At 44.2% G+C, this 25,504-nt stretch overlaps 1 protein-coding gene across 1 annotated transcript; it reads left to right on the forward strand.

The window, feature by feature from the left end:
* The first annotated feature begins 1,132 nt into the window (after positions 1 to 1,132).
* On the forward strand, positions 1,133 to 23,766 carry LOC135557501 (tyrosine-protein kinase SRK2-like). The gene is made up of 8 exons (XM_064990801.1): positions 1,133 to 1,821; positions 3,708 to 3,829; positions 11,986 to 12,149; positions 14,170 to 14,338; positions 17,980 to 18,138; positions 21,419 to 21,600; positions 21,718 to 21,883; positions 22,200 to 23,766. The coding sequence occupies exons 1-8, from the start codon at positions 1,445 to 1,447 to the stop codon at positions 22,406 to 22,408; spliced, it is 1,548 nt and encodes a 515-aa protein (XP_064846873.1). The 5' UTR covers positions 1,133 to 1,444; the 3' UTR covers positions 22,409 to 23,766.
* Positions 23,767 to 25,504: the final 1,738 nt, after the last annotated feature.

Genomic DNA, 25,504 nt, shown 5'->3' on the forward strand with positions numbered 1-25,504 from the left:
CCCGAACCACTGCCTGTTCACCCTGCTATCATCCAGAAGGCGAGGTCAATACAGGTGCATCAAAGCGGGGACCGAGAGACTGAATCCTCAGGAGTGAATGTAACATTGTGTGTTCTCATAAATGCTGGATAATCATACAGTTGTCCATCATTGTTCAATAATTGCTTCACCCAAATAATGTTGTTGTCAAACCAGTTCTGGAAAAACAAAGACTTGTTTTTGTATTTTATGTCTTTATTATTCCAGATTGTATACCTATGTCGGGGAAAATTGTGTTTGTACATGAGGTTCCAAGTTAGAAGTACTTGTTTATGAAAGTTTGCAAGCTTAGTTTTGTATCCTTTTAATCGTAAATATTATATTAGAGGTTTTAAAATCCAGAGCATTCAACCCTCCCTCACTTTGGGTGCTACATATTACCGCTTTTCTTAAATAATGAGGTTTATTCGTCCACATAAAGTTAATAATTTAGTATCAAGCATTTTAGTTACTGACAGAGGAATATCCCAGGCAAGGGAGGTGTAAACTAGACTGGACAGACCTTCAGATTTGGACAAAAGTACACATCCAGATAAAGAAAGATCTCTTAATAACCAGGAGTTAAATCTCTTTCCAATGTCCTCCACAATAGGAGAACATTTAAGTTGGCCCTTTCTTTCTTTCTGATCTTTGCTAACTTTAATACCAAGATATGTGATCACATACTGAATTTAAGTCACATCTTTTCAATGCAAATAATTCACTTTCCTAATATTCAGAGATAGACCTGATACATGGGGGGGGGGGGGGCAGTGTGACAACAATTTTGGACCCCCTTGAGGCCCCCCTACATGTGGAGTATGCAATAATTTTTACATAACAAATTTTTGCTATCATTCTTTTTTTTTACATTCATTATTAGACAGAAAATGCAAATACACTGTTGAATGATTACGAACATGGTCTTTTTCCTGCTAATGCCTGCAATGCAGTGAAGAAAACGATATGACAACAATAATGTCTAATGTAACTGGCCCCTCTAACAGTACAACTGGCCCCAGCTTGCCCCCCCCCCCCCTAGAACCGCCACTGGATACAGGTACGCTATTATTGCACTGCAGGCGGTGCAATGGAAGTAAACACCCCTTGCGGGTTGCGCTCAAAGTGCACACAGGTCTCCTCAGCAGAAGATTGAGAAATTAAAGTAGGCTAACCAGGAACATGGTGACTGTTGGCCTCGTGCAATAAATCGCTTTATTTTACTGTTGGTCAGGGTGTTTTTGCGCTATTCCAGTCCAAAGACCAGAGTTGACAAGACGTTTCTGGAATGAGTGAAACTTTTTAGGATCCAACCCATGATGTGAAATTCGTTCTAACCGAAGTGGAATATTAACGCCAAAAGGGACGGCTAACATTTTATTTGATCACAACATGGTGTAGTATGATAAACCAGTGAGAATTCACAATGGACATTCAAGGTAGGCGCTTGTGGTGTTGTCCGACTGTTTTCCCGTGTTTTAATAAACCGCCGTCAGAATCAGAGCAGGGGAAGGAGAACAGCGAAAACGTTGTGATCAAAAACATTCATGCGGAGCATCCCACCGACAGGGCTTTGCCACCAATACCCCTTGGGAGACCTGGCTATGTTTATATCGCCCTCTATGATTATGCTGCGCGAACCGTGGAGGACTTGAGTTTCAATGCTGGGGACAAGTTAGACGCTCTAGACAAAGGTGCTGGTGATTGGTGGTATGCAAAAGCACTCACTGGAATTTCAGCTGCCAAGAAGGGTTACATTCCAGCCAATTATGTGGCGCCTGTGGAGAGCCTGGATGCGGAGCCGTGAGTAGCCTAGCAATATCCATTTAAAATTATTCTATTGAAATAGTTGATATATGCTACTGTATAGACTAGACTAGAACAGCACCAGGTCAGGTTTGAAGAATGGTGGCTTCATTCAAAGAGGTGAAGTCAAAACGGGCTACAGAAAATAGAGTAGCCTATTAAAATTCATTCCACATCCCTTGCAACCTTTACTTATTATTGGGCAATTTGAGGCCAGAGTAAAGCAGAAAAGACTCTCACACACTTGAGGCATGTTCCAGAGCTGCTTTACCCCTGATTCCACTGATCACATATACATCGTTTTACACTAGCTTTCTGACACTCTTCTGTTGTGCTCATTTGATTAACCATCATAGCTGACCTGTTGGTATCCCTACACCACTGGACCATTCCAAGGAGGATCTGGCAAATATTTGTATGCATTCACAGTTTATGAGAATGAGCATGTTCTATGTAGCCTTGGTGCAATCTGGTGTTGAATGTTTATTATCCCAATAAAAAGATGAGCTAAATTCAGAGTTGCACATTGACTCGTGTTGTGGAATATGATGAGTCACAATACTGTAAGTGTTTTATGGATTCCCAGCACTTCCTCATAACCTAGTCCTTGATGAGGCCTCAGATTTGAGTGACTGCTCTCAAACAAACACACGACACACAACTAACCAACAGTTGACATAGGCTACAGTAATGTCATTGTTTTGAAAATTACAAAGCGCTAGTGTTTGGTTTAATGCATGCCAACTTTCCATATTATGAACAAATTAAGTCAATAGGCAAATGCCACACTATCGGCGCCGTTCCATGTATCTCGACCTAAGTGATTGGTCAAACAAGTTAATGATTGTCAATGACAAGGAAGTACAATGAATGAGTTAATAATTATCCAGATCAGATGAAAATACAAATGTAAAAGTTATTCAACTGTAAAGAGATTCAATGTACATGTAGCTGTGTTTACATTTTGACAACTGTTTGTAGGGTCAACACACATACAAGTGCACTGTTTAAATATAGAAAGAAACCGGTTAAGCAAGGAAATTGCACTTGCATGACATGGCGTAGAGTAAAACTTAACTTTGACCAAACCGAACAGGCCTGGGTATCTTGGTCAAAAGTAATGTTTGGGTCATGCTTTGAAATAATGGAACAGGTACCAATTCAGAAATGGGCTGTTCAAGAATTATGGATAAATAATGAATCTTATCATACCCTATTAAAAAAAACTAATCACACCTTTTATTCAGTTTATCAATGCCAGTGAGACGTACAATTCAAAGTAAAGTGTTTCATATGTTAAAACATTTTTTTAACTAATGAGGGGTCCATCTTCTGAACAAAGTCAGTAATTTTATCTTGGGTGTGGCTCAAGTTTTGTCCTGGTGATCATCCCCATGAAACTGGTTTTAGTTAAGCTGCAGTCTAGTTTTTGCCTTTCTCAACACACTGTCTGTGGGAATGTATATTTGTTTTAAATTGAGCCTTTATTTAACTAGGCAAGTCAGTTAAGAACACATTCTTATTTACGATGACTGCCTACACCGGCCAAACCCGGACGACGCTGGGCCAATTGTGCGCCGCCCGATGGGACTCCCAATCACGGCCGGTTGTGATACATCCTGTGAAACCTTGAGGGTTTTGTCTTGGTAATCAGGACTTGTTTGACTGAAGTATCACGGTCTCATAGTGTACATAAACTAATGAACTTGATCAGTGGATGCCTATAGTATCAATCATATAGATCTGTTTGATGTATTGGTAAAAACCCTAAGCTGGGTGAATGCCTTAATGTACCTACTCACCAAGTAAATATCACTGTGCAGTGCCAGTGAATATCTATGATGCTGGGGTTGACCGTTGTTTCCTCCTGTTCTGCTATACAGATGGTACTTTGCAGACACCAAGAGAGTGGATGCTGAGAAGCTGCTTCTGTCTGAGGGGAACCAGCATGGAGCCTTTCTCATCAGACACTGTGAGAGTCAGAAAGGAGAGCTCTCACTCTCAGGTAAGTCTCAGCGTTGTTGTCTTGTACTTGTTGCGTCTGCAAGAGACTAAAGCTCAGATCTGTCCCCCACCAAATATGTGCTCTCACAATATGCTCTTGGAACAGGTTTTGAATGACTGTGATGTTTGACACATTTTGTGTCTTCGTTCTTTTGTTCAGGATTGTATTTTGTGGTTATATTTTTTAGATCAGTCTATTTCCGTGTGATCCCAGTATGAGGAGGGAACTCAATGCACAAATAACTCGAGTTTTTTCTTCGTTCCTGAACTATCCCTGCTTCACTCTGGGTAAATCACAGCCTCCCATAGTGCACTGAAGTGTTTGATGGTTCAAGCTCATAAAGTTAAACAAATAGGGAGACCTCTACTTCTCAAAAAGAGACTGTGATAACATCAGTTGAGGGCCACATGAGTCTGGCTGGCCTTTTCTGTCGGAAGGAAAAAGTCCCTTGCGTATACATTTACAGTGGTGTGTAAACTTAGTCACGACAAATGCAGTGGTGTTGTTATCTACCGATGCATTGTTCATGTTAATAATAGCCATATAATAATAGTCATATAATATAAGTCATATAATAAAATAATAGTCATAATAATAGTCATTTGTGTTTGAATGTAAAAAGCCCCATGAGCGCTAACTAATATATAAAGTAGTTGGAGCACATGAAATTTGGTGTCAAATGAAGGCTAAGAGTTTATTTTTTATGTTATTAATGCATACATACATTCTTCAACCTTTTTCTATCCTAAAAATTAGGAATAAGAAAATATTTTGATTTCTGGTCAAACAAATGGAAAAGGGGTCTTAAACATCTAGCAGACAAATTCTTAAAAGGTATTAGAAATGCATAAAAACACATTGAAGTAAAGACCCCTGCCAACTAATATCAAGATTTATATGATTAATTTAACCTTTTATTTAACTAGGCAAGTCAGTTAAGAACCAAATGCTTATTTACAATGACGGCCTACCCCAGCCAAACCTGGACAACGCTGGGCCAATTGTGCGCGGCCCTATGGGACTCCCAATCACGGCCGAATGTGATACAGCCTGGATTCAAACCAGGGACTGTAGTGACACCTCATGCAGTGCCTTAGACCGCTGCGTCACTTCGGAGCTCTGGTTTTGTAGAAATTATTTGCCTTCTGTAAGTTGAAAAAAAAATATTGAGTCTTGTCATTGTCTTGTAATTCTGTTACCAAAGCCCACATATCTTTAAGATATTTTCTAATTCCTCTCCCTCATGAGGAGGGAGGATAATTAAAGTTTACATAAGTAACAAGGGGTAGACCTACCAATTAGTTAATGTTTTTACTAATAACAATGTGGTTTGATTCAAGTGCTTATAACATGTAATTATTTGACCAAATCGGTATTAGAATGCCTGCCACTGAATTGGCTACAACGGGAATTCATAGTTGTCAAACCGAAGTTGGGTCGCCTGCTACTGTCCTGTTTTCACTGTTTTCTTTCTCTTTCTGTGGTGTGGTGGTCAAAGTAAAAGTGTGAAAACAGTCTGGGCAACCCCTCCTTCTCTCTTTGTCGCTCTTCTCTCTTTCTCTCTCCATGTCGCTCTTTCTCTCTCTCTGTCGCTCTCGCTCTCCCTCTCTTTTTTAATTCTTATTTCACCTTTATTTAACCAGGTAGGCTAGTTGAGAACAAGTTCTCATTTACAACTGCGACCTTGTAACGGTTCTCCTCTGTCGAAGGAGAAGCGGACCAAAATGCAGCGTGGTGGTTATTCATGTTCTTTAATGAAATGAACTAGACATGAAATAACGAACAAAACAAAGAACGAACATGAAAACCTATACAACCTATCTGGTGAACACAAACACAGAGACAGGAACAATCACCCACGAAATACTCAAAGAATATGGCTGCCTAAATATGGTTCCCAATCAGAGACAACGATAAAAACATGCCTCTGATTGAGAACCATTCCAGACAGCCATAGACTATGCTAAATACCCCCACTAAGCCACACACCCAATACCTAACAAAATCCCAAGACAAAACACACCACAATAAACCCATGTCACACCCTGGCCTGACCAAATAAATAAAGACAAACACAATATACTACGACCAGGGCGTGACAGAACCCCCCTAAGGTGCGGACTCCCGGACGCACACCAAAAACCATAGGGGAGGGTCCGGGTGGGCGTCTGTCCATGGTGGCTGCTCCGGCGCAGGACGTGGACCCCACTCTATCAATGTCTTAGTCCCTCCTCCTCGGGTCCTTGGATAGTCCACCCTCGCCGCCGACCATGGCCTCGTAGTCCTCACCCAGAACCCCACTGGAATGAGGGGCAGCTCGGGACTGAGGGGCAGCTCGGGACTGAGGGGAAGCTCGGGGCTGAGGGGAAGCTCGAGACTGAGGGGAAGCTCGGGACTGAGGGGAAGCTCGGGACTGATGGGAAGCTCAGCACTGATGGGAAGCTAAGCACTGAGAGGAAGCCAGCACTGAGAGGAAGCTCAGCACTGAGAGGAAGCTCAGGCAGGTAGTTGGATCCGGCAGATCCTGGCTGGCTGGCGGATCTGGAAGATCCTGGCTGACTGGCGGATCTGGAAGATCCTGGCTGACTGGCGGATCTGGAAGAGTCTGGCTGACTGGCAGATCTGGAAGAGTCTGGCTGACTGGCGGATCTGGAAGAGTATGGCTGACTGGCGGATCTGGAAGAGTATGGTTGACTGGCGGATCTGGAAGAGTCTGGCTGACTGGCGGATCTGGAAGAGTCTGGCTGACTGGCGGATCCTGGCAGACTGACGGCTCTGGCTGCTCCATGCTGACTGGCAGCTCTGGCTGACTGGCAGCTCTGGCTGCTCCATGCTGACTGGCGGCTCTGGCTGCTCCATGCTGACTGGCGGCTCTGGCAGCTCCATGCTGACTGGCGGCTCTGGCTGCTCCATATTGACTGGCAGATCTGGCGGCTTCTTGCAGACTGGCAGCTCTGGCGGCTTCTTGCAGACTGGCAGCTCTGGCTGCTCCATGCAGACTGGCAGCTCTGGCAGCTCCTTGCAGACTGGCGGCTCCTTGCAGACTGGCAGCTCCTTGCAGACTGGCAGATCTGGCGGCTTCTTGCAGACTGGCAGCTCTGGCGGCTTCTTGCAGACTGGCAGCTCTGGCTGCTCCATGCAGACTGGCAGCTCCTTGCAGACTGGCAGCTCCTTGCAGACTGGCAGCTCCTTGCAGACTGGCAGTTCTGGCTGCTCCATGCAGACTGGCAGCTCTGGCTGTTCCATGAAGACTGACAGCTCTGGCTGCTCCATGCAGAATGGCAGCTCTGGCAGCTCCTTGCAGACTGGCAGCTCCTTGCAGACTGGCAGCTCCTTGCAGACTGGCAGCTCCTTGCAGACTGGCAGTTCTGGCTGCTCCATGAAGACTGACAGCTCTGGCTGTTCCATGAAGACTGACAGCTCTGGCTGCTCCATGCAGACTGACAGCTCTGGCTGCTCCATGCAGACTGACAGCTCTGGCTGCTCCATGCAGACTGGCAGCTCTGGCTGCGCTAAACAGGCAGGAGACTCCAGCAGCGCAGGAGAGGAGGAAGGCTCTGGCTGCGCTGAACAGGCGGGAGACTCTGGCAGCGCTGTAGAGGAGGAAGGCTCTGGCTGCGCTGAACAGGCGGGAGACTCCAGCAGCGCAGGAGAGGAGGAAGGCTCTGGCTGCGCTGAACAGGCGGGAGACTCTGGCAGCGCTGTAGAGGAGGAAGGCTCTGGCTGCGCTGAACAGGCGGGAGACTCCAGCAGCGCAGGAGAGGAGGAAGGCTCCGGCAGCGCTGGAGAGGCGAGGCGCACTGTAGGCCTGATGTGTGGTGCTGGCACTGGTGGTACTGGGCCGAGGACACACACAGGAAGCCTGGTGCGGGGAGCTGCCACCGGAGGGCTGGTGTGTGGAGGTGGAACAGGGTAGACCGGACCGTGCAGGCGCACTGGAGCTCTTGAGCACCAAGCCTGCCCAACCTTACCTGGTTGAATACTCCCGGTCGCTCTGCCAGTGCGGCGAGGTGGAATGGCCCGGCGCTGGCTATGCAGGCGAACCGGGGACACCGTGCGCAAGGCTGGTGCCATGTAAGCCGGCCAAAGGGAGACGCACTGGGGACCAGATGTGTATAGCCGGCTTCATGGCATTTGGCTCGACGCTCAATCTAGCCCGGCCGATACGCAGAGCTGGAATATACCGCACCGGGCTATGCAGCCGCACTGGATACACCGTGCGCACCACAGCATAACACGGTGCCTGCCCGGTCCCTCTAGCCCCCCGGTAACCACAGGAAGTTGGCGTAGGTCTCCTACCTAGCGTCGCCATACTCCCTGTGAGCCACCCCCCCAAGAAATTTTTGGGGCTGACTCTCAGGCTTCCATCCGCGTCGCCGTGCTGCCTCCTCATACCAGCGCCTCTCAGCTTTTTCCGCCTCCAGTTCTTCTTTGGGGCGGCGATATTCTCCAGGCTGATCCCAGGGTCCTTCTCCGTACAATTCGCCCTCCCATGTCCATTCCTCTCTTTGTTGCTCCTGCTGTTGCTGTTGCTTGTTACCACGCCGCTTGGTCCCGTTGTGGTGGGTGATTCTGTAACGGTTCTTGTCTGTCGAAGGAGAAGCGGACCAAAATGCAGCGTGGTGGTTATTCATGTTCTTTAATGAAATGAACTGGACATGAAATGAACTGGACATGAAATAACGAACAAAACAAAGAACGAACGTGAAAACCTATACAACCTATCTGGTGAACACAAACACAGAGACAGGAACAATCATCCACAAAATACTCAAAGAATATGGCTGCCTAAATATGGTTCCCAATCAGAGACAATGATAAACACCTGCCTCTGATTGAGAACCACTCCAGACAGCCATAGACTATGCTAAATACCCCCACTAAGCCACACACCCAATACCTAACAAAACCCCAAGACAAAACACACCACAATAAACCCATGTCACACCTTGGCCTGACCAAATAAATAAAGACAAACACAATATACTACGACCAGGGCGTGACAGACCTGGTCAAGATAAAGCATAGCAGTGTGAACAGACAACAACACACATGGAGTAAACAATAAACAAGTCAATAACACAGTAGAAAAAAAGAGTCTATATACATTGTGTGCAAAAGGCAGAAAAGTAAATAAATAAAAACAGTATGGGGATGAGGTAGGAAAATTGGGTGGGCTATTTACAGTTGGACTATGTACAGCTGCAGCGATCGGTTCAGATAGCAGAATTTTAAATTTGGTGAGGGAAATAAAAGTCTCCAACTTCAGCGATTTTTGCAATTCGTTCCAGTCACAGGCAGCAGAGAACTGGAAGAAAAGGCGGCCAAATGAGGTGTTGGCTTTAGGGATGATCTGTGAGATACACCTGCTGGAGCGTGTGTGTTCTACGGGTGGGTGTTGCCACAGTGACCAGTGAACTGAGATAAGGCGGAGCTTTACCTAGCATGGACTTGTAGATGACCTGGAGCCAGTGTGTCTGGCGACGAATATGTAGCGAGGGCCAGCCGACTAGAGCATACAGGTTGCAGTGGTGGGTGGTGGCACTGTGATTAACTGAGTAGAGTATTGGAAGCTATTTTGTAGATGACATCACCGAAGTCAAGGATCGGTAGGATAGTCAGTTTTACTAGGGTAAGTTTGGCGGCGTGAGTGAAGGAGGCTTTGTTGCGAAATAGAAAGCCAACTCTAGATTTGATTTTGGATTGGAGATGTTTGATATGAGTCTGGAAGGAGAGTTTACAGTCTAGCCAGACACCTCGGTACTTAGATGTCCACATATTCTAGGTCGGAACCATCCAGGGTGGTGATGCTAGTCGGGCGTGCGGGTGCAGGCAGCGAACGGTTAAAAAGCATGCATTTGGTTTTACTAGCGTTTAAGAGCAGTTGGAGGCCACGGAAGAAGTGTTGTATGGCATTGAAGCTCGTTTGGAGGTTAGATAGCAAAGTGTCCAAGGAAGGGCCAGAAGTATACAGAATGGTGTTGTCTGCATAGAGGTGGATCAGAGAATCACCCGCAGCAAGAGCGACATCATTGATATATACAGAGAAAATAGTCGGCCCGAGAATTGAACCCTGTGGTACCCCCATAGAGACTTCCAGAGGACCGGACAACATGCCCTCCGATTTGACACACTGAACTCTGTCTGCAAAGTAGTTGGTGAACCATGCAAGGCAGTCATTAGAAAAACCGAGGCTACTGTGTCTGCCGATAAGAATATGGTGATTGACAGAGTCGAAGGCCTTGGCCAGGTTGATGAAGACGGCTGCACAGTACTGTCTTTTATCGATGGCGGTTATGATATCGTTTAGTACCCTGAGCGTGGCTGAGGTGCACCCGTAACCGGATCGGAAACCGGATTGCACAGCGGAGAAGGTACGGTGGGATTCGAGATGGTCAGTGATCTGTTTGTTAACTTGGCTTTCGAAGACCTTTGATAGGCAGTGCAGGATGGATATAGGTCTGTAACAGTTTGGGTCCAGGGTGTCTCCCCCTTTGAAGGGTGGGATGACCGCGGCAGCTTTCCAATCCTTGGGTATCTCAGACGATACGAAAGAGAGGTTGAACAGGCCGGTAATAGGGGTTGCGACAATGGCAGCGGATAGTTTCAGAAATAGAGGGTCCAGATTGTCAAGCCTAGCTGATTTGTGTGGGTCCAGGTTCTGCAGCTCTTTCAGAACATCTGCTATCTGGATTTGGGTAAAGGAGAAGCTGGGGAGGCTTGGGCGAGTAGCAGTGGGGGGGAGGGGGCCGAGCTGTTGGCCGAGGTTGGAGTAGCCAGGAGGAAGGCATGGCCAGCCGTTGAGAAATGCTTGTTGAAGTTTTCGATTATTATGGATTTATCGGTGGTGACCGTCTCTCCAGTTAGTCAACTCTGCCTGTTCTTACTGACACTTACCCATGAGCCCCCTCTCTTCCCACCCCCCTCCCCCGTTTTTTTTATAAATAAATTAAACAAGATCAGCTTTAAAAATAGATTTCTCCCTGTTTTTTTCTCTTTCATTAAGATACAGTCAGTTGTTTTGTTTTAACTTTTTGTTGTTGTATATTTATTATTTTTAAACTTGATTAATATCTTCCCATTTACTGTAACCAGCCTTCTCACCCACTGAACACCGACACCGGACATCCATGGATGTTAAAAAGTAGTTGAAATTTGGTCAGTCCAAATTTGAACCAATCATAAGTGTCTGTTTTCTAAGTTTGGGCAGCACAGTACAGATAAGTAGTGTATACAGTAGGGCAGTAGAGTTTAGTACAAGAGTAGAGCACAGTATAATTTACTGAACTCTACTGTACTCCATTCTACTGTGCTGTCCAAACTTGCGAAACATACACGTCTATGATTGGTACAGATTTGGTCCGGCCCAACCAAATTTGGTCTTGTTTGAGCTCATTAGAAAAATAGCCCGTGTGTAGAATAATACCTAAACATTCAAAAGAGGATATTACATTTTTCTACCTTTGTGTACTCAGGATTACATCACCATGAGGAGAATGACATTCGTAATGATGCATTTCTGTATAGTACAGATCAGGGACCCATGACGTCATTCTGTTAGCGGGTGCTAATTCACTTCAATTACTCTAGTTCAATAACCCAAAATACAACAGCATTTTTGTTTTTGTAGTTTTATTTTTTTCAAACTGACACCCCATTCTTTCTGCCGACATCTTTGGATCTTAATTCAGTGCAGATATTTAAGAGTTTTTGGAAAACTTGGTCACCGAAAATAAACTCAGGGAGATTTTCCTGTTATTCTGTTAACCAAACGTTACATTTCCTCTGATCTTCAAGTAAATATGTTTTTAAGTTTTCAGTGGAAATTTTTCAAAGTAGTCCTTGTACATAGTTGTATGGTTTGCTTAACTTTGCAATCAATATTTTGGGGTTTGGAATTGAGTCTCGGAATCTTTCTGTTACTGTGGATTTGGAATTTCTGAGTGTCTTCAGTACAATGAGCCAAATCACCAAAAAATTATGTTTTCATGTAGGCAGCCCATTATTCCATAATGGCCATATAAACAGATTTTTACCATGGTACTTTCCCCATTTATTTACTCTTCTGCACACATTTTCATGGCCAGGGTTGATTTTACTGTCTTCATTCACACTTTATAGTGTTCTGCCCTTATGCTTTTGTATGCATCTTTCAGTACTGGACCAGTGCAAAGTGAAGCACTACAAAGTAAGGAAGATGGACTCTGGAGGCTACTACGTGTCGACGTCCAAGAACTTCCTAACTCTGAGGGAGTTGGTGGAACACTACTCAAAACAGGAGGATGGTCTCTGTGTACGGCTGCTTGAACCATGTAAAAAGGTATGGTGTTCCGTTGACTTTCTTTGTTAACTACTGTATCGTGTGGAGGTCGACCGATTAAATCGGAATGGCCGATTTTAATTAGGGCCGATTTCAAGTTTCATAACAATCGGAAATCGGTATTTTTGGACACCGATTTGGCCAATTTTTATTTATTTATTTATTTAATCTTTATTTAACTAGGCAAGTCAGTTAAGAACACATTCTTATTTTCAATGACGGCCTAGGAACGGTGGGTTAACTGCCTTGTTCGGGGGTAGACCGACAGATTTTTACCTTGTCAGCTCAGGGATTCAATCTTCCAACCTTACAGTTAACTAGTCCAACGCTCTAACCACCTGCTTCGCATTGCACTCCACGAGGAGACTGCCTGTTAGGCGAATGCAGTAAGCCAAGGTAAGTTGCTAGCTACCATAAACTAATCTTATAAAAGACAATCAATCATAATCACTAGTTAACTACACATGGTTGATGATATTACTAGTTTATCTAGAGTGTCCTGCGTTGCATATAATCGATGCGGTGAGTATCATTGCTCCAATGTTTACCTAACCATAAACATCAATGCCTTTCTTAAAATCAATACACCCAAAGTATATATTTTTAAACCTGCATATTTAGATAAGACATCCAGGTTAGCAGGCAATATTAACCAGGTGAAATTGTGTAATTTCTCTTGCGTTCATTGCAATCAGAGTCAGTGTATATGCAACAGTTTGGGCCGCCTAATTTGCCATAATTTTACGTAATTATGACACAACATTGAAGGTTGTGCAATGTAACAGTAATATTTAGACTTATGGATGCCACCCGTTAGATAAAATACGGAACGATTCTGTATTTCACTGAAAGAATAAACGTCTTATTTTCGAGATGATAGTTTCCGGATTCGACCATATTAATGACCTACGGCTCGTATTTCTGTGTGTTATGTTATAACTAAGTCTATGATTTGATAGAGCAGTCTGACTGAGCGATAGTAGGCAGCAGCAGGCTCGTAGGCATTCATTCAAACAGCACTTTCGTGCGTTTGCTAGCATTTGTTTATAACTTCAAGTCTATCAACTCTCGAGATTAGGCTGGTGTAACCGATGTGAAATGGCTAGCTAGTTAGCGGGGTGCGCGCTAATAGCGTTTCAAATGTTGCTCGCTCTGTGACTTGGAGTGGTTGTTCCACTTGCTCTGCAAGGGACGCGGCTTTTGTGGAGCGATGGGTAACGCTGCTTCGAGGGTGGCTGTTGTCGTTGTGTTCTTGGTTCGAGCCCAGGTAGAAGCGAGGAGAGGGACGGAAGCTATACTGTTACACTGGCAATACTAAAGTGCCTATAAGAACATGCAATAGTCAAGAGAGAAATAATCCTATAATAACTGCAACCTAAAACTTCTTACCTGGGAATATTGAAGACTCATGTTAAAAGGAACCACCAGCTTTCATATGTTCTCATGTTCTGAGCAAGGAACTTAAACGTTAGCTTTCTTACATGGCACATATTGCACTTTTACTTTCTTCTCCAACACTTTGTTTTTGCTAAATTTATTTTATTGATGTATTATATTAAGTTAAAATAAGTGTTCATTCAGTATTGTTGTAATTGTCATTATTACAAATAAATAAAAAATACAAATTGGCCGCTTAAATCGGTATCGGCTTTTTTGGTCCTCCAATAATCGGTATCGGCGTTGAAAAATCATAATCGGTCGACCTCTAGTATCATGTGATTGCGATAAATCAGATTTGTTTAGTGGCCCTCTTGATCTGAATTTATGTACACACACTTTATGGAATTAATGTGCCTGGTGCTAAAGATATCCAGATCACAGAAACCCTCTTCAAATATTGGGCCTAATACAATAGCCTGATGCTGTTCCGTGTCAACCATGTATAGCACCATTAACCGTTCAAGGAAAATAGAACAAAAGTCATGTGGTTTTCCTGAACAGTAAAGAGAACAGGGTGTCAGGTTCTACTGTGGGACAGTTCCTCTGTCCCTGCTGATTTGTTGTATCTCTCTCGTGTCAGATGGAGGCGCCTCAGACCCATGGTCTGTCCTACAACACTGCCGACCACTGGGAGATAGACCGGACGTCTGTCAAACTGCTGAATAAACTGGGCGCTGGGCAATTTGGAGAGGTTCATGAAGGCCTCTGGAACGACACCACTGCAGTAGCAGTGAAGACCCTCAAACCTGGTAAATGGCCTGTACAACACAAACACAGGACTCAAACCCATAAAATCACGTTATTTCAAATCCTTAATTTTGCATCTCCTTAAAGTTCCAATGCAGTTGTTTTTATCTCAATATCAAATCATTAAGTACTGTATATACACTGAACAAAAAAATATATGCAACATGTAATGTGTTGGTCCCATGTTTCATGAGCTGAAATTAAAGAGCCCAGATATGTGCCATACGCACAAAAAGCTTATTTCTCAATCTTTTTCACAAATTAGTTTACATCCCTGTTCGTGAGCATTTCTCCTTTGCCGAGATAATCCATCCACCTGACAAGTGTGGCATATCAAGAAGCTGATTAAACAGGATTATCATTACACAGGTGCACATTGTGCTGGGGACAATTAAAGACCACTCTAAAATGTGCAGTTTTGTCACACAACACAATGCCACAGATGTCTCTAGTTTTGCGGGAGTGTGCAATTGGCATGCTGACTGCAGGAATGTCCACCTAAACTGTTGCCAGAAAATGAAATGTTAATTTCTCGACCAATGTCGTTTTAGAGAATTTGTCTACGTCCAACCGGCCTCACAACCGCAGACCACGTGTATGGAGTTGTGTGGAGGAGCGGTTTGCTGATGTTAAAGTTGTGAAAAGAGTGGAATGGGCAGGCATTTTATCACTGGATATTTGATTGCAGAGATACTGTGACGAGATCCTGAGGCCCATTGTCGTGATGGCGGCGGATGAATGGCACCTCATGTTTCAACATGATAATTCACGGCCCCTTGTCTCAAGGATCTGTACACAATTCCTGGAAGCTGGCCATGGCCTGCATACTCACCAGACATGTCACCCGTTGAGCATGTTTGGGATGCTCTGGATCGACGTGTACGATAACATGTTCCAGTTCTCGTTGATATCCAGCAACTTCGCACAGCCATTGCAGAGGAGTGGGACAACATTCCACAATCAGCATGATCAACTCTCTCTGAACGAGATGTACTGCATGAGGCAAATGGTGGTCACACCAGATACTGACTGATTTTTCTATCCACACCCTACCTTATTTTTTATTTTACATACATGCATACATACATACATACATACATACATACATACATACATACATACATACATACATACATACATACATACATACATACATACATACATACATACATACATACAGTTGAAGTTTACATACACTTGTATGTAAACTTCAACTGTATGTATGTATGTATGTATGTATGTATGCATGTATGTATGCATGTATGTATGTATGTATGTATGTATGTATGTATGTATGTATGTATGTATGTATGCATGTATGTATGTATGCATGTATGTATGCATGTATGTATGCATGTATGTATGTATTAGGTTAGAGTCATTAAAACTCGTTTTTTAACCACTCCACAAATTTCTTGTGAACAAACTATAGTTTTGGCAAGTCGGTTCAGACATCTACTTTGTGCGTGACACAAGTCATTTTTCCAAGAATTGTTTACAGACAGATTATTTCACTTATAATTCACTGTATCACAATTTCAGTGGGTCAGAAGTTTACATACGCTAAGTTGACTGTGCCTTTTAAACAGCCTGGAAAATTCCAGAAAATGATGTCATGGCTTTAGAAGCTTCTGATAGGCTAATTGTTATAATTTGAGTCAATTGGAGGTAAACCACTTCGATGTATTTCAAGGCCTACCTTCAAACTTAGTGCCTCTTTGCTTGACATCATGGGAAAATCAAAAAGAAATCAGCCAAGACTTCTGAAAAAAAATTGTAGACCTCCACATGTCTGGTTGATCCTCGAGAGCAATTTCCAAACGCCTGAAGGTACCACATTCATCTGTACAAACAATAGTACGCAAGTATAAACACTATGGGACCACGCAGCCGTCATACTGCTCAGGAAGGAGACACATCTGTCTCCTGGAGATGAATGTACTTTGGTGCGAAAAGTGCAAATCAATCCCAGAACAACAGCAAAGGACCTTGTGAAGATCCTGGAGGAAACAGGCACAAAGTATCTATATCCACAGTAAAAACAAGTCCTATATCGACATAACCTGAAACGCTGCTCAGCAAGAAAGAATCCACTGCTCCAAAACCGTCATAAAAAAGACAGACTACAGTTTGCAACTGCACATGGGGACAAAGATCATACTTTTTGGAGAAATGTCTTCTGATCTGATGAAACAAAAATAGAACTGTTTGGCCATAATGACCATCCTTATGTTTGGAGGGAAAAGGGGGAGGCTTGCAAGTCGAAAAACACCATCCAATCGTGAAGCATGGGGGTGGCAGCATCATGTTGTGGGTGTGCCTTGCTGCGGGAGGGACTGGTGCTCTTCACAAAATAGATGGTATCATGAGGAAAGAAAATTATGTGGAAATATTGAAGCAACATCTCAAGACATCAGTCAGGAAGTCAAAGCTTGGTCGCAAATGGGTCTTCAAAATGGACAATGACCCCAAGCATACTTCCAAAGTTGTGGCAAAATGGCTTAAGGACAACAAAGTCAAGTTATTGGAGTGGCCATCACCAAACCCTGACCTCAATCCCATAGAAAATTTGTGGGCAGAACGAAAGAAGCGTTTTTGCCGAGCAAGGAGGCCTACATACCTGTCTCAGTTACACCAGCTCTGTCAGGTGAATGGGCCAAAATTCACCCAACTTATTGTGGGAAGCTTATGAAAGGCTACCTGAAACGTTTGACCCTTGTTAAACAATTTAAAGGCAATGCTACCAAATACTAATAGAGTGTATGTAAACTTCTGACCCACTGGGAATGTGATGAAAGAAATAAGATCTTCAATAAATCATTCTCTCTACTATTATTCTGACATTTCACATTCTTAAAATAAAGTGGTGAACCTAACTGACCTAAAACATGGAATTTTTACTCAGATTAAATCTCAGGAATTGTGAAAAACTGAGTTTAAATGTAGTTGGCTAAGGTGTATGCAAACTTCCGACTTCAACTGTGTGTGTGTGTATATTATATATATTTACGATCTTGTCTCATCGTTGCAACTCCCCAATGGGCTCGGCAGAGGCGAAGGTCTAGTCAGGCGTCCTCCGAAACATGACCCGTCAAACCGCGCTTCTTAATACGCGCACGCTTAACCTGGAAGTGTGACGGAGGAAACACTGATTCAACTGACGACCGAGGTCAGCCTGCAGGCACCTGGCCCGCCACAAGGAGTCGCTAGAGCGCGATGAGCCTTGTAAGGCCCCCCCCCGGGCCAAACCCTCCCCTAACCCAGACGATGCTGGGCCAATATTGCGGCATCATGGCCAGTTGTGTGACAACCTGGGATCGAACCCAGGTCTGTAGTGACGCCTCACTCATTGTGCCACTCGGGCGGCCCCCTACCTTTTTTTAAGGTATCTGTGACCAACAGATGCATACCTGTATTCTCACTCATCTGAAATCCTAATGAATTAATTTAAATTGACTGATTTCCTTATATGAACTGTAACTCAGTAAAAACTTTGAAATTGTTGTGTTTATATTTTTGTTCATTACATGAAACACAGGAAAATCCCGTTTTTGACTACACTTTCTCGTCACATTGCAGGATGGTTTGAATTCCAGCTCGTGTTAGAGTGCAATACAACGTATACATGTTCTTGATATCCTAGGCACCATGGACGCGAAGGACTTCCTACAGGAGGCCCATATCATGAAGACACTGCGGCACCCCAAACTGATCCAGCTCTACGCTGTGTGTACTGTGGAGGAACCAATCTACATCATTACAGAGCTCATGAAGAATGGCAGTCTGCTGGAGTATCTCCAAAGTAAGAACACACTAGTGTATTGCATTGTAACCTACCTACATACAAGACCACTGCACTTTCCTCAATGGACCAGACCCTGGTTGTTGTTGGCCGTTTAGATTAGAACACCACCTCAACAATGTGCCTGTGGCAAGAGTTGAAATACAGTGCAGACGTTTCTTTAACTTATGTAACTGAGTGATGTGTATAGGGAATGTTTTGGATGAAGTATAAATTTGGCAACAGCCAAAAGAAGCTACAGTTTTGCTCCCTCTTCACTTTGTGTGATACAGTTGCCTGTAAAGAATATGCAACATGCATCATATGGGCCATGCTTCTATATTTTGAAAGTTACATCCAGTGCATTCAGAAAGTGTTCAGACCACTTCCCTTTTTCCTCAATTTGTTATGTTACAGCCATATTCTAAAATTGAATTATTTTGTCCTCATCAGTCTTCACACAATACCTCATAATGACAAAGTGTATTTTTTTTTGCAAATGTATAAAAAATATTATTTACATAAGTATTCACACCCTTTGCTTCGAGACTCGAAATTTAGCTCCGGGGCAACCCTGTTACCATTGATCATCCTTGAGATGTTTCTACAACTTGATTGGAGTCCACCTGTAATAAAGTAAATTGATTGGACATGATTTGGAAAGGCACATTCCTGTCTATATAAGGTCCCACAGTTGACAGTGCATGTCAGAGCAAAAACCAAGCCATGAGGTTGAAGGAACTGTCCGTAGAACTCCGAGAGACGATTGTGTCAAGGCATGGGGAAGGGTACCAAAACATTTCTGCAGCATTGAAGGTCCCCAAGAACACAGTGGCCTCCATCATTCTTACATGGAAGGAGTTTGGAACCACCAAGACTCTTCCTAGATCTGGCCGCCAACCAAACAGAGCAATCGGGAGAGAAGGGCCTTGGTCAGGGAGGTGACCAAGAACCCAATGGTCACTCTGACAGAGCGCCAGAGTTCCTCTGTGGAGATGGGAGAACCTTCCAGAAGGACAACCATCTCTGCACCACTCCACCAATCAGGCCTTTATGGTAGAGTTGCCAGACTGAAGCCATTCCTTAGTTAAAGGCACATGACAGCCTGCTTGGCATTTACCAAAAGGCACCTAAAGACTCAGATCATAAGAAACAAGATTCTCTGGTCTGATTAAACCAAGATTAAACTCTTTGGCCTGAATGCCAAGTGTCACATCTGGAGGAAACCTGGCACCATCCCTACGGTGAAGCATGGTGGAGGCAGCATTGTGCTGTGGGATGTTTTTCAGCGGCAGGAACTGGGAGACTAGTCAGGATAGAGGGAAATATGAACTGCGCAAAGTACAGAGAGAGTCACCTTCCACCAGGACAAAGACCCTAAGCACACATCCAACCTGACAGCTTGAGTGGATCTGCAGAGAAGAATGGGAGAAACTCCCCTAGTACAGGTGTGCCAAGCTTGTTGCGTCATACCCAAGAAGCCTTGAGGCTGTAATTGCTGCCTAAGGTGCTTCAACAAAGTGCTGAGTGAAGGGTCTGAATATTTATGTAAATGTTAAAAATATATATATTTTGAAAAACCTGTTCACTTTGTCATTATGGGGTATTGTGTGTAGATTGAGAGGGAAATAACTATTTTGTCACGGCTTTCGTTGTGGGAAGGAGGAGCGGACCAAAATGCAGCGTAGTTGTGATTAATTTGACTTAATAAGGAAACTATACACGATTGAACTAACAAAATAACAAACGTACGAAAACCGAAAACAGCCCTATCTGGTGCAAAACACAGAGACAGGAACAATCACCCACAAACACACAGTGAAAACCAGGCTACCTAAATATGGTTCCCAATCAGAGACAATGACTAACACCTGCCTCTGATTGAGAACCATATCAGGCCAGACATAGAAATAGACAAACAAGACATCCAACATAGAATGCCCACTCAGATCACACCCTGACCAACCAAACATAGAAACATACAAAGTTAACTATGGTCAGGGTGTGACAGTACCCCCCCCCCCCCCCCCCAAGGACTCCGGCCACAAAACCTGAACCTATCGGGGAGGGTCTGGGTGGGCATCTGTCCGCGGTGGCGGCTCTGGTGCTGGACATGGCCCCCACTTCACCATAGTCTTCCCCCACCTTGTCCGCTTCCGTGACCTCCAGAGGGGGTCATGTCCAGCACCAGAGGGGCAGCTCGGGACAGAGGGGCAGCTCGGGACAGAGGGGCAGCTCGGGACAGAGGGGCAGCTCGGGACAGAGGGGCAGCTCGGGACAGAGGGGCAGCTCGGGACAGAGGGGCTCTTCAGACTCCGGCAGCAGCGCCGTACAGGCGGGAGACTACGGCAGCAGCGCCGGACAGGCGGGAGACACTCTTGCAGACTGGCAGCTCCTTGCAGACTGGCAGCTCCTTGCAGACTGGCAGCTCCTTGCAGACTGACAGCCCCTTGCAGACTGACTGACAGCTCCTTGCAGACTGACAGCTCCTTGCAGACTGACTGACAGCTCATTGCAGACTGGCAGCTCCTTGCAGACTGACTGGCAGCTCTATGCAGACTGGCAGCTCCGGCTGCTCCATGCAGACTGGCAGCTCTGGCTGTTCCATGCAGACTGGCAGCTCTGGCTGTTCCATGAAGACTGACAGCTCTGGCTGCTTCATGCAGACTGACAGCTCTGGCTGCTCCATGCAGACTGGCAGCTCTGGCTGCTTTATGCAGACTGGCAGCTCTGGCTGCTCCATGCAGGCTGGCAGCTCTGGCTGCGCTAAACAAGCAGGAGACTCCGGCAATGCTGTAGAGGCGGAAGGCTCTGGCAGCGCTAAACAGGCGGGAGACTACAGCAGTGCAGGAGAGGCGGAAGGCTCTGGCAGCGCTAAACAGGCGGGAGACTGTTATGGACTCACTGGTGACTGCCAGCACTCCTTGTGTTTTTCTCCCAATGTGAGATGCTGTGCCATAGCATGAAATATGCAGTGTCATTGCCTGTCAGAGTGATAGTCACCTCTTGGAGCGGCCATGTGAAATTGATGTTGGTGGCCCCGAGACTGTCTGCATTACATCCCCTATATTTTACTAGATGCCCTTACACACGGGCACAAATTCAGACGTTCGGCCATTACTATCAATTGTTTTGGGGGGGGACTCTAAACTTCAGAAACTTTTACAAAGAATCGCATAGTCATACTTTTGCATGCACACTGTTATTCTAGAAATTGTACTATAACATTTGACTTAAGCACTCATTAGAATGAAATATCAGTTCTCTGACCATGGTACTTACCTTCTCTCCTCCTCCACAGAGGACAAGGGTACGCAGCTGGTAATCTCAGACCAGCTAGAGATGGCGGCCCAGGTGGCTGCTGGGATGGCTTACCTGGAGCTGCAGAACTACATCCACAGAGACCTGGCAGCCCGCAACGTTCTGGTGGGAGAGAACAACATTTGCAAGGTGGCTGACTTTGGCCTCGCCAGAGTCTTCATGGTGGGTATCTCTATATTTTTGTAAGAAAATCAAGTGAAGGGGATATTTTGTTATTAGTTGGGACGGTTTGTCAAAAATGTAGTATTGACGATTCAGATTTTATTTCTGTTGTTTTAGATGGAGAGTGACAACGTTTACGAAGCTAAAGAGGGCACTAAGTTCCCTGTGAAATGGACCGCCCCAGAGGCCATCCACAGCGGCAAGTTCACAATCAAGTCTGACGTGTGGTCCTTCGGCATTCTGCTATATGAGATCATGACCTTCGGTGGGATGCCCTATCCAAGTAAGACTTTTACATGCATGTTTCATGTATTACTCTATAGAAAATAAAGCTGGTGTAATCAGTCAGTGTTAATCCTGTTATTTACTACCGTGGAATTTTTGAGTGTACAATAATGTCAGTGGGCGGGGTAGAAATATTGTATGAGTAGCATGCACTACAGTCAACAGTTAAAAAAAACACCTGACACCCTGTCTATTTGTACACCACTTGCAATTTCAAGGGAGCGTTCATAGTTTATCCACACTAAATGCACAGCATCAGGTTAGATTGTGTTACCGTGTGAGATCAGAACTATGGTCCCCTGTTATTGTTCCAGCCATGACCAACTACGAGGTGGTCCAGAAGCTGCCCACAGGCTACAGGATGCCAAACCCATCACGCTGTCCCAAGGTGATGTATGAGATCATGTCTGACTGCTGGAAGGAGAATGAGAACGACAGACCCACCTTTGAGACCCTACAGTGGAAGCTAGAGGACTTCTTTGACCTGGATGTGACCTCCTACGATGACGCCAACCATTATTAGTACTGTACTGTATACAGGGATCAATGATGCTCTGCTCATGGGTCAGCAGAGGAAAGTAGAGTATGTCTACTGTGCCACAAGTAATATAATCAAATATGACGGGTATTTCATACTCCCAACAGTTTGTATCTAGCATGCAGATAGCATTGGTTTTAGCATAACTCCCCTCTCCCTGATCACATTATGGTTGAATATCTATTTTTTTAGGATTATATTTTGCGGTCGAACACGTGGGACCATCTAATGTTTGATCAGAAAATTTTGTTTGTGGAGGTTTAATTTGGCTGCTCATGTATTGTCATTAAAGAAAGTCCGACATGACTATGACTGATAATCCTCTATTGTAACTGTCGTTTGTGACACTCCCACTAGTTAAGATTATGTTCGCCAAACTTAATCCACTTTTAAATGGGTGATACTGAGACTGCTAAACACAATAGATGCTCTTTGATGAAGTCACAAACTCTGTCCGTGGCCCGGTTGGGCTTTCATAACAACAGCTGCTCTCCGGTAAGACTGATGGAGCTATCTAGATTTGGCGAAATAGTTCTGCATTCACTCCGCATTCTTCCACTGCTTGGCTGCCAAGTATTCATCAGGCGTATTTTGTTGGTTTTGCATTATCCACTCTGAAGCATGGTGAGCGAGGGCACTATGTCACTGAACACTCGTGAATAGATTGGAATGACAGAGTAATGTTGATAGAATATTTTCACAGAAAGAGTAGATATGATTCAACTGGACAGAATTGGATTTTGAGGGAAGGATTTAGAGAGTAAATCTTATTGTACATTCACCTAATGTCTATGTATGTCATAGTGGGGATGCTGTTATTGTGCAATAGGAACTGGAATTGAATAACCGGGCAGACTGCTTGCTCTCCACACTGCAGTGGCCTTTTGTTGATTGCATGATGGATCAGAGGCGTTGGATTGTGCCACCTTCTTTCTCACTCTAACATGCCTCTTTCATGGATCAATGACTGGAAAGTTTTGACACTGGACTTATTTGGTGAGACCGGAATTGTCCAAGTGCTTGTTGATAATTACCAATCACTTTATACAATATTTTACACGTTTTTAAAAATGTCTGATTTGTACGTGTAGATCATAACCTGTATGCAAGTGTACACTTTATCAGAAAAACAAGATTGTTTCCTTAAATGTGTTTATTGAAAGATGAATTGAATGTCGTGTTTGATACTAGAATAAGACTTTTTTTTGTATAAATTTGTTTTAATAAGTCATCAGTGGTGAGAATCTACACTGAACAAAAAATATAAATGCAACATGTAAAGTGTTGGTCCCATGCTTCATGAGCTGAAATAAAAGACCCCTGAAAGGTTTCATACACACACAGCTTCTCTCAAATTGTACGCAGAAGTTTGTTTACATCCCTGTTAGTGAGCATTTCTCCTTTTCCAAGATAATTCATCTGCCTGACAGGTGTGGCATTTTAAGAAGCTGATTAAACAACATGATCCTTACACAGGTGCAACTTAATGGTGGTGACAAAAGTCCACTAAAATGTGCAGTTCTGTCACGAGACATCGTGTTGTGACAAAACTGCACAAGTTTTGAGGAAGCATGCAATTGGCATGCTGACTGCAATAATGTCCACCAGAGCTGTTGCCAGATAATTTAATATTTATTTCTCTACCATGACTCGCCTCCGTCATTTAAAAAAATGTGTCAGTACGTCCAACCAGCCTCACAACCGCAGACACGTGTAACCGCGCAAGCCCAGGACCCTCACATCCGGCTTCTTCACCCGTGGGATCGTCTGAGACCAGCCACCTTGGCAGATGAAATTGAGGAGTATTTCTGTCTGTATTGAAGGCTTTTTGTGGGGGAAAACTAATTCTGATTAGCTGGGCCTGGCTCCCAAGTGGGTGGGCCTATGCCCACCCAAGGCTGCGCCCCTGCCCAGTCATGTGAAATCCATAGATTAGGGCCTAATTCAACTTCAGTTGACTGATTTCCTTATATGAACTGTAACTCAGTGAAATTGTTGCATGTTGTGTTTATATTTTTGCTCAGTATACATAATATGAATATACAGTAACATTGTATGCCATCCCTTGTTCTGAATAGCTCATTTTAATTATCATTTTGAATTATTTGATAACATGTTGCCAACAGTTTCGGTCAAGGGACACTAAATCCGCTGATATATTCTGTTTTGTAATACATTGTTTTAAAGAGCCACACTCCGATTGACACGTGTTTTTCTGTTGCACATTAGAAAAACGCGATTTCAACGGGCCTCCAGAGTGGCACAGCGGTTTAAGGCCACGCAGTGGTGTAGAGGCGCCACTACAGATCCGGCTTCGATCCCGGGCTGTGTCGCAGAGACCGGACGCACAATTGGTCCAGCGTCGTCCGGGTTAGGGGAGGGTTTGGCCGTCCGGGATGTCTTATTTTATTGCGTTCAGTGTGTCAAGAAATAGTGCGGCTTGGCATTGTCGTGTTTCGGAGGACGCATGGCTCTCGACCTTATCCACGAAATCTAATTAGTGTTGACAGCTTGTCATCCCTTGTCAGTGGGCAAATGTACATCATCTAATCAAATCCCAACCTTAATTTACCCGTTGTGACGCACGGATGTTCCAAATTCCGTTTTAGACAAGACTGACATTATGACCAAAGTTATCCTATTTACGTGAATTTTTGACACTATAATGACTGTTCGGCTTGTATCAATGCCACGTAGGCCGTTTTCAAAAGACTTCGTTACTTTTTGAAGGCAGTCGCTCTTTAAAGTTATATTAAAGCAATTTCAACCTCATTCTTCCAACGTGTAATTTACCATTCTTACCACATGATGGTGCCAACATTCTCCTTGTACTTGGAAATGTTCATAACATTGCCTTGCTATGACATGAAACCAGTTTAAAGCTAGAATCCTTAGTTGCTACATCCATTTTTGGAATTAAATTTGTTGTATATACCAATTAAAATAAAACCTGTAAATGCCTCATGAGCTTGGTTTAACTGTCGTACCCCCCATCATAACCCAAAATATAAGCTTGTTTTACTCCAAATGTTTGGAAACAAACACTGTATAGCCTCAACATGGATGGTCAGTCCTTGCATC

The sequence above is a fragment of the Oncorhynchus masou genome, chromosome 16 (assembly GCF_036934945.1).
Source record: "Oncorhynchus masou masou isolate Uvic2021 chromosome 16, UVic_Omas_1.1, whole genome shotgun sequence".
In the NCBI taxonomy this organism is placed as follows: Eukaryota; Metazoa; Chordata; class Actinopteri; order Salmoniformes; family Salmonidae; genus Oncorhynchus; species Oncorhynchus masou.

What these genes read in the sequence shown, in the direction of transcription:
- LOC135557501 (XM_064990801.1), top strand. Translation starts at nt 1,445, where the DNA reads ATGGACATTCAAGGTAGGCGCTTGTGGTGTTGTCCGACTGTTTTCCCG. An exon ending in AGGAGAGCTCTCACTCTCAG is followed by an intron (nt 3,830 to 11,985) that starts GTAAGTCTCAGC and finishes TGCATCTTTCAG; the next exon opens with TACTGGACCAGTGCAAAGTG. An exon ending in GCCTCGCCAGAGTCTTCATG is followed by an intron (nt 21,601 to 21,717) that starts GTGGGTATCTCT and finishes CTGTTGTTTTAG; the next exon opens with ATGGAGAGTGACAACGTTTA.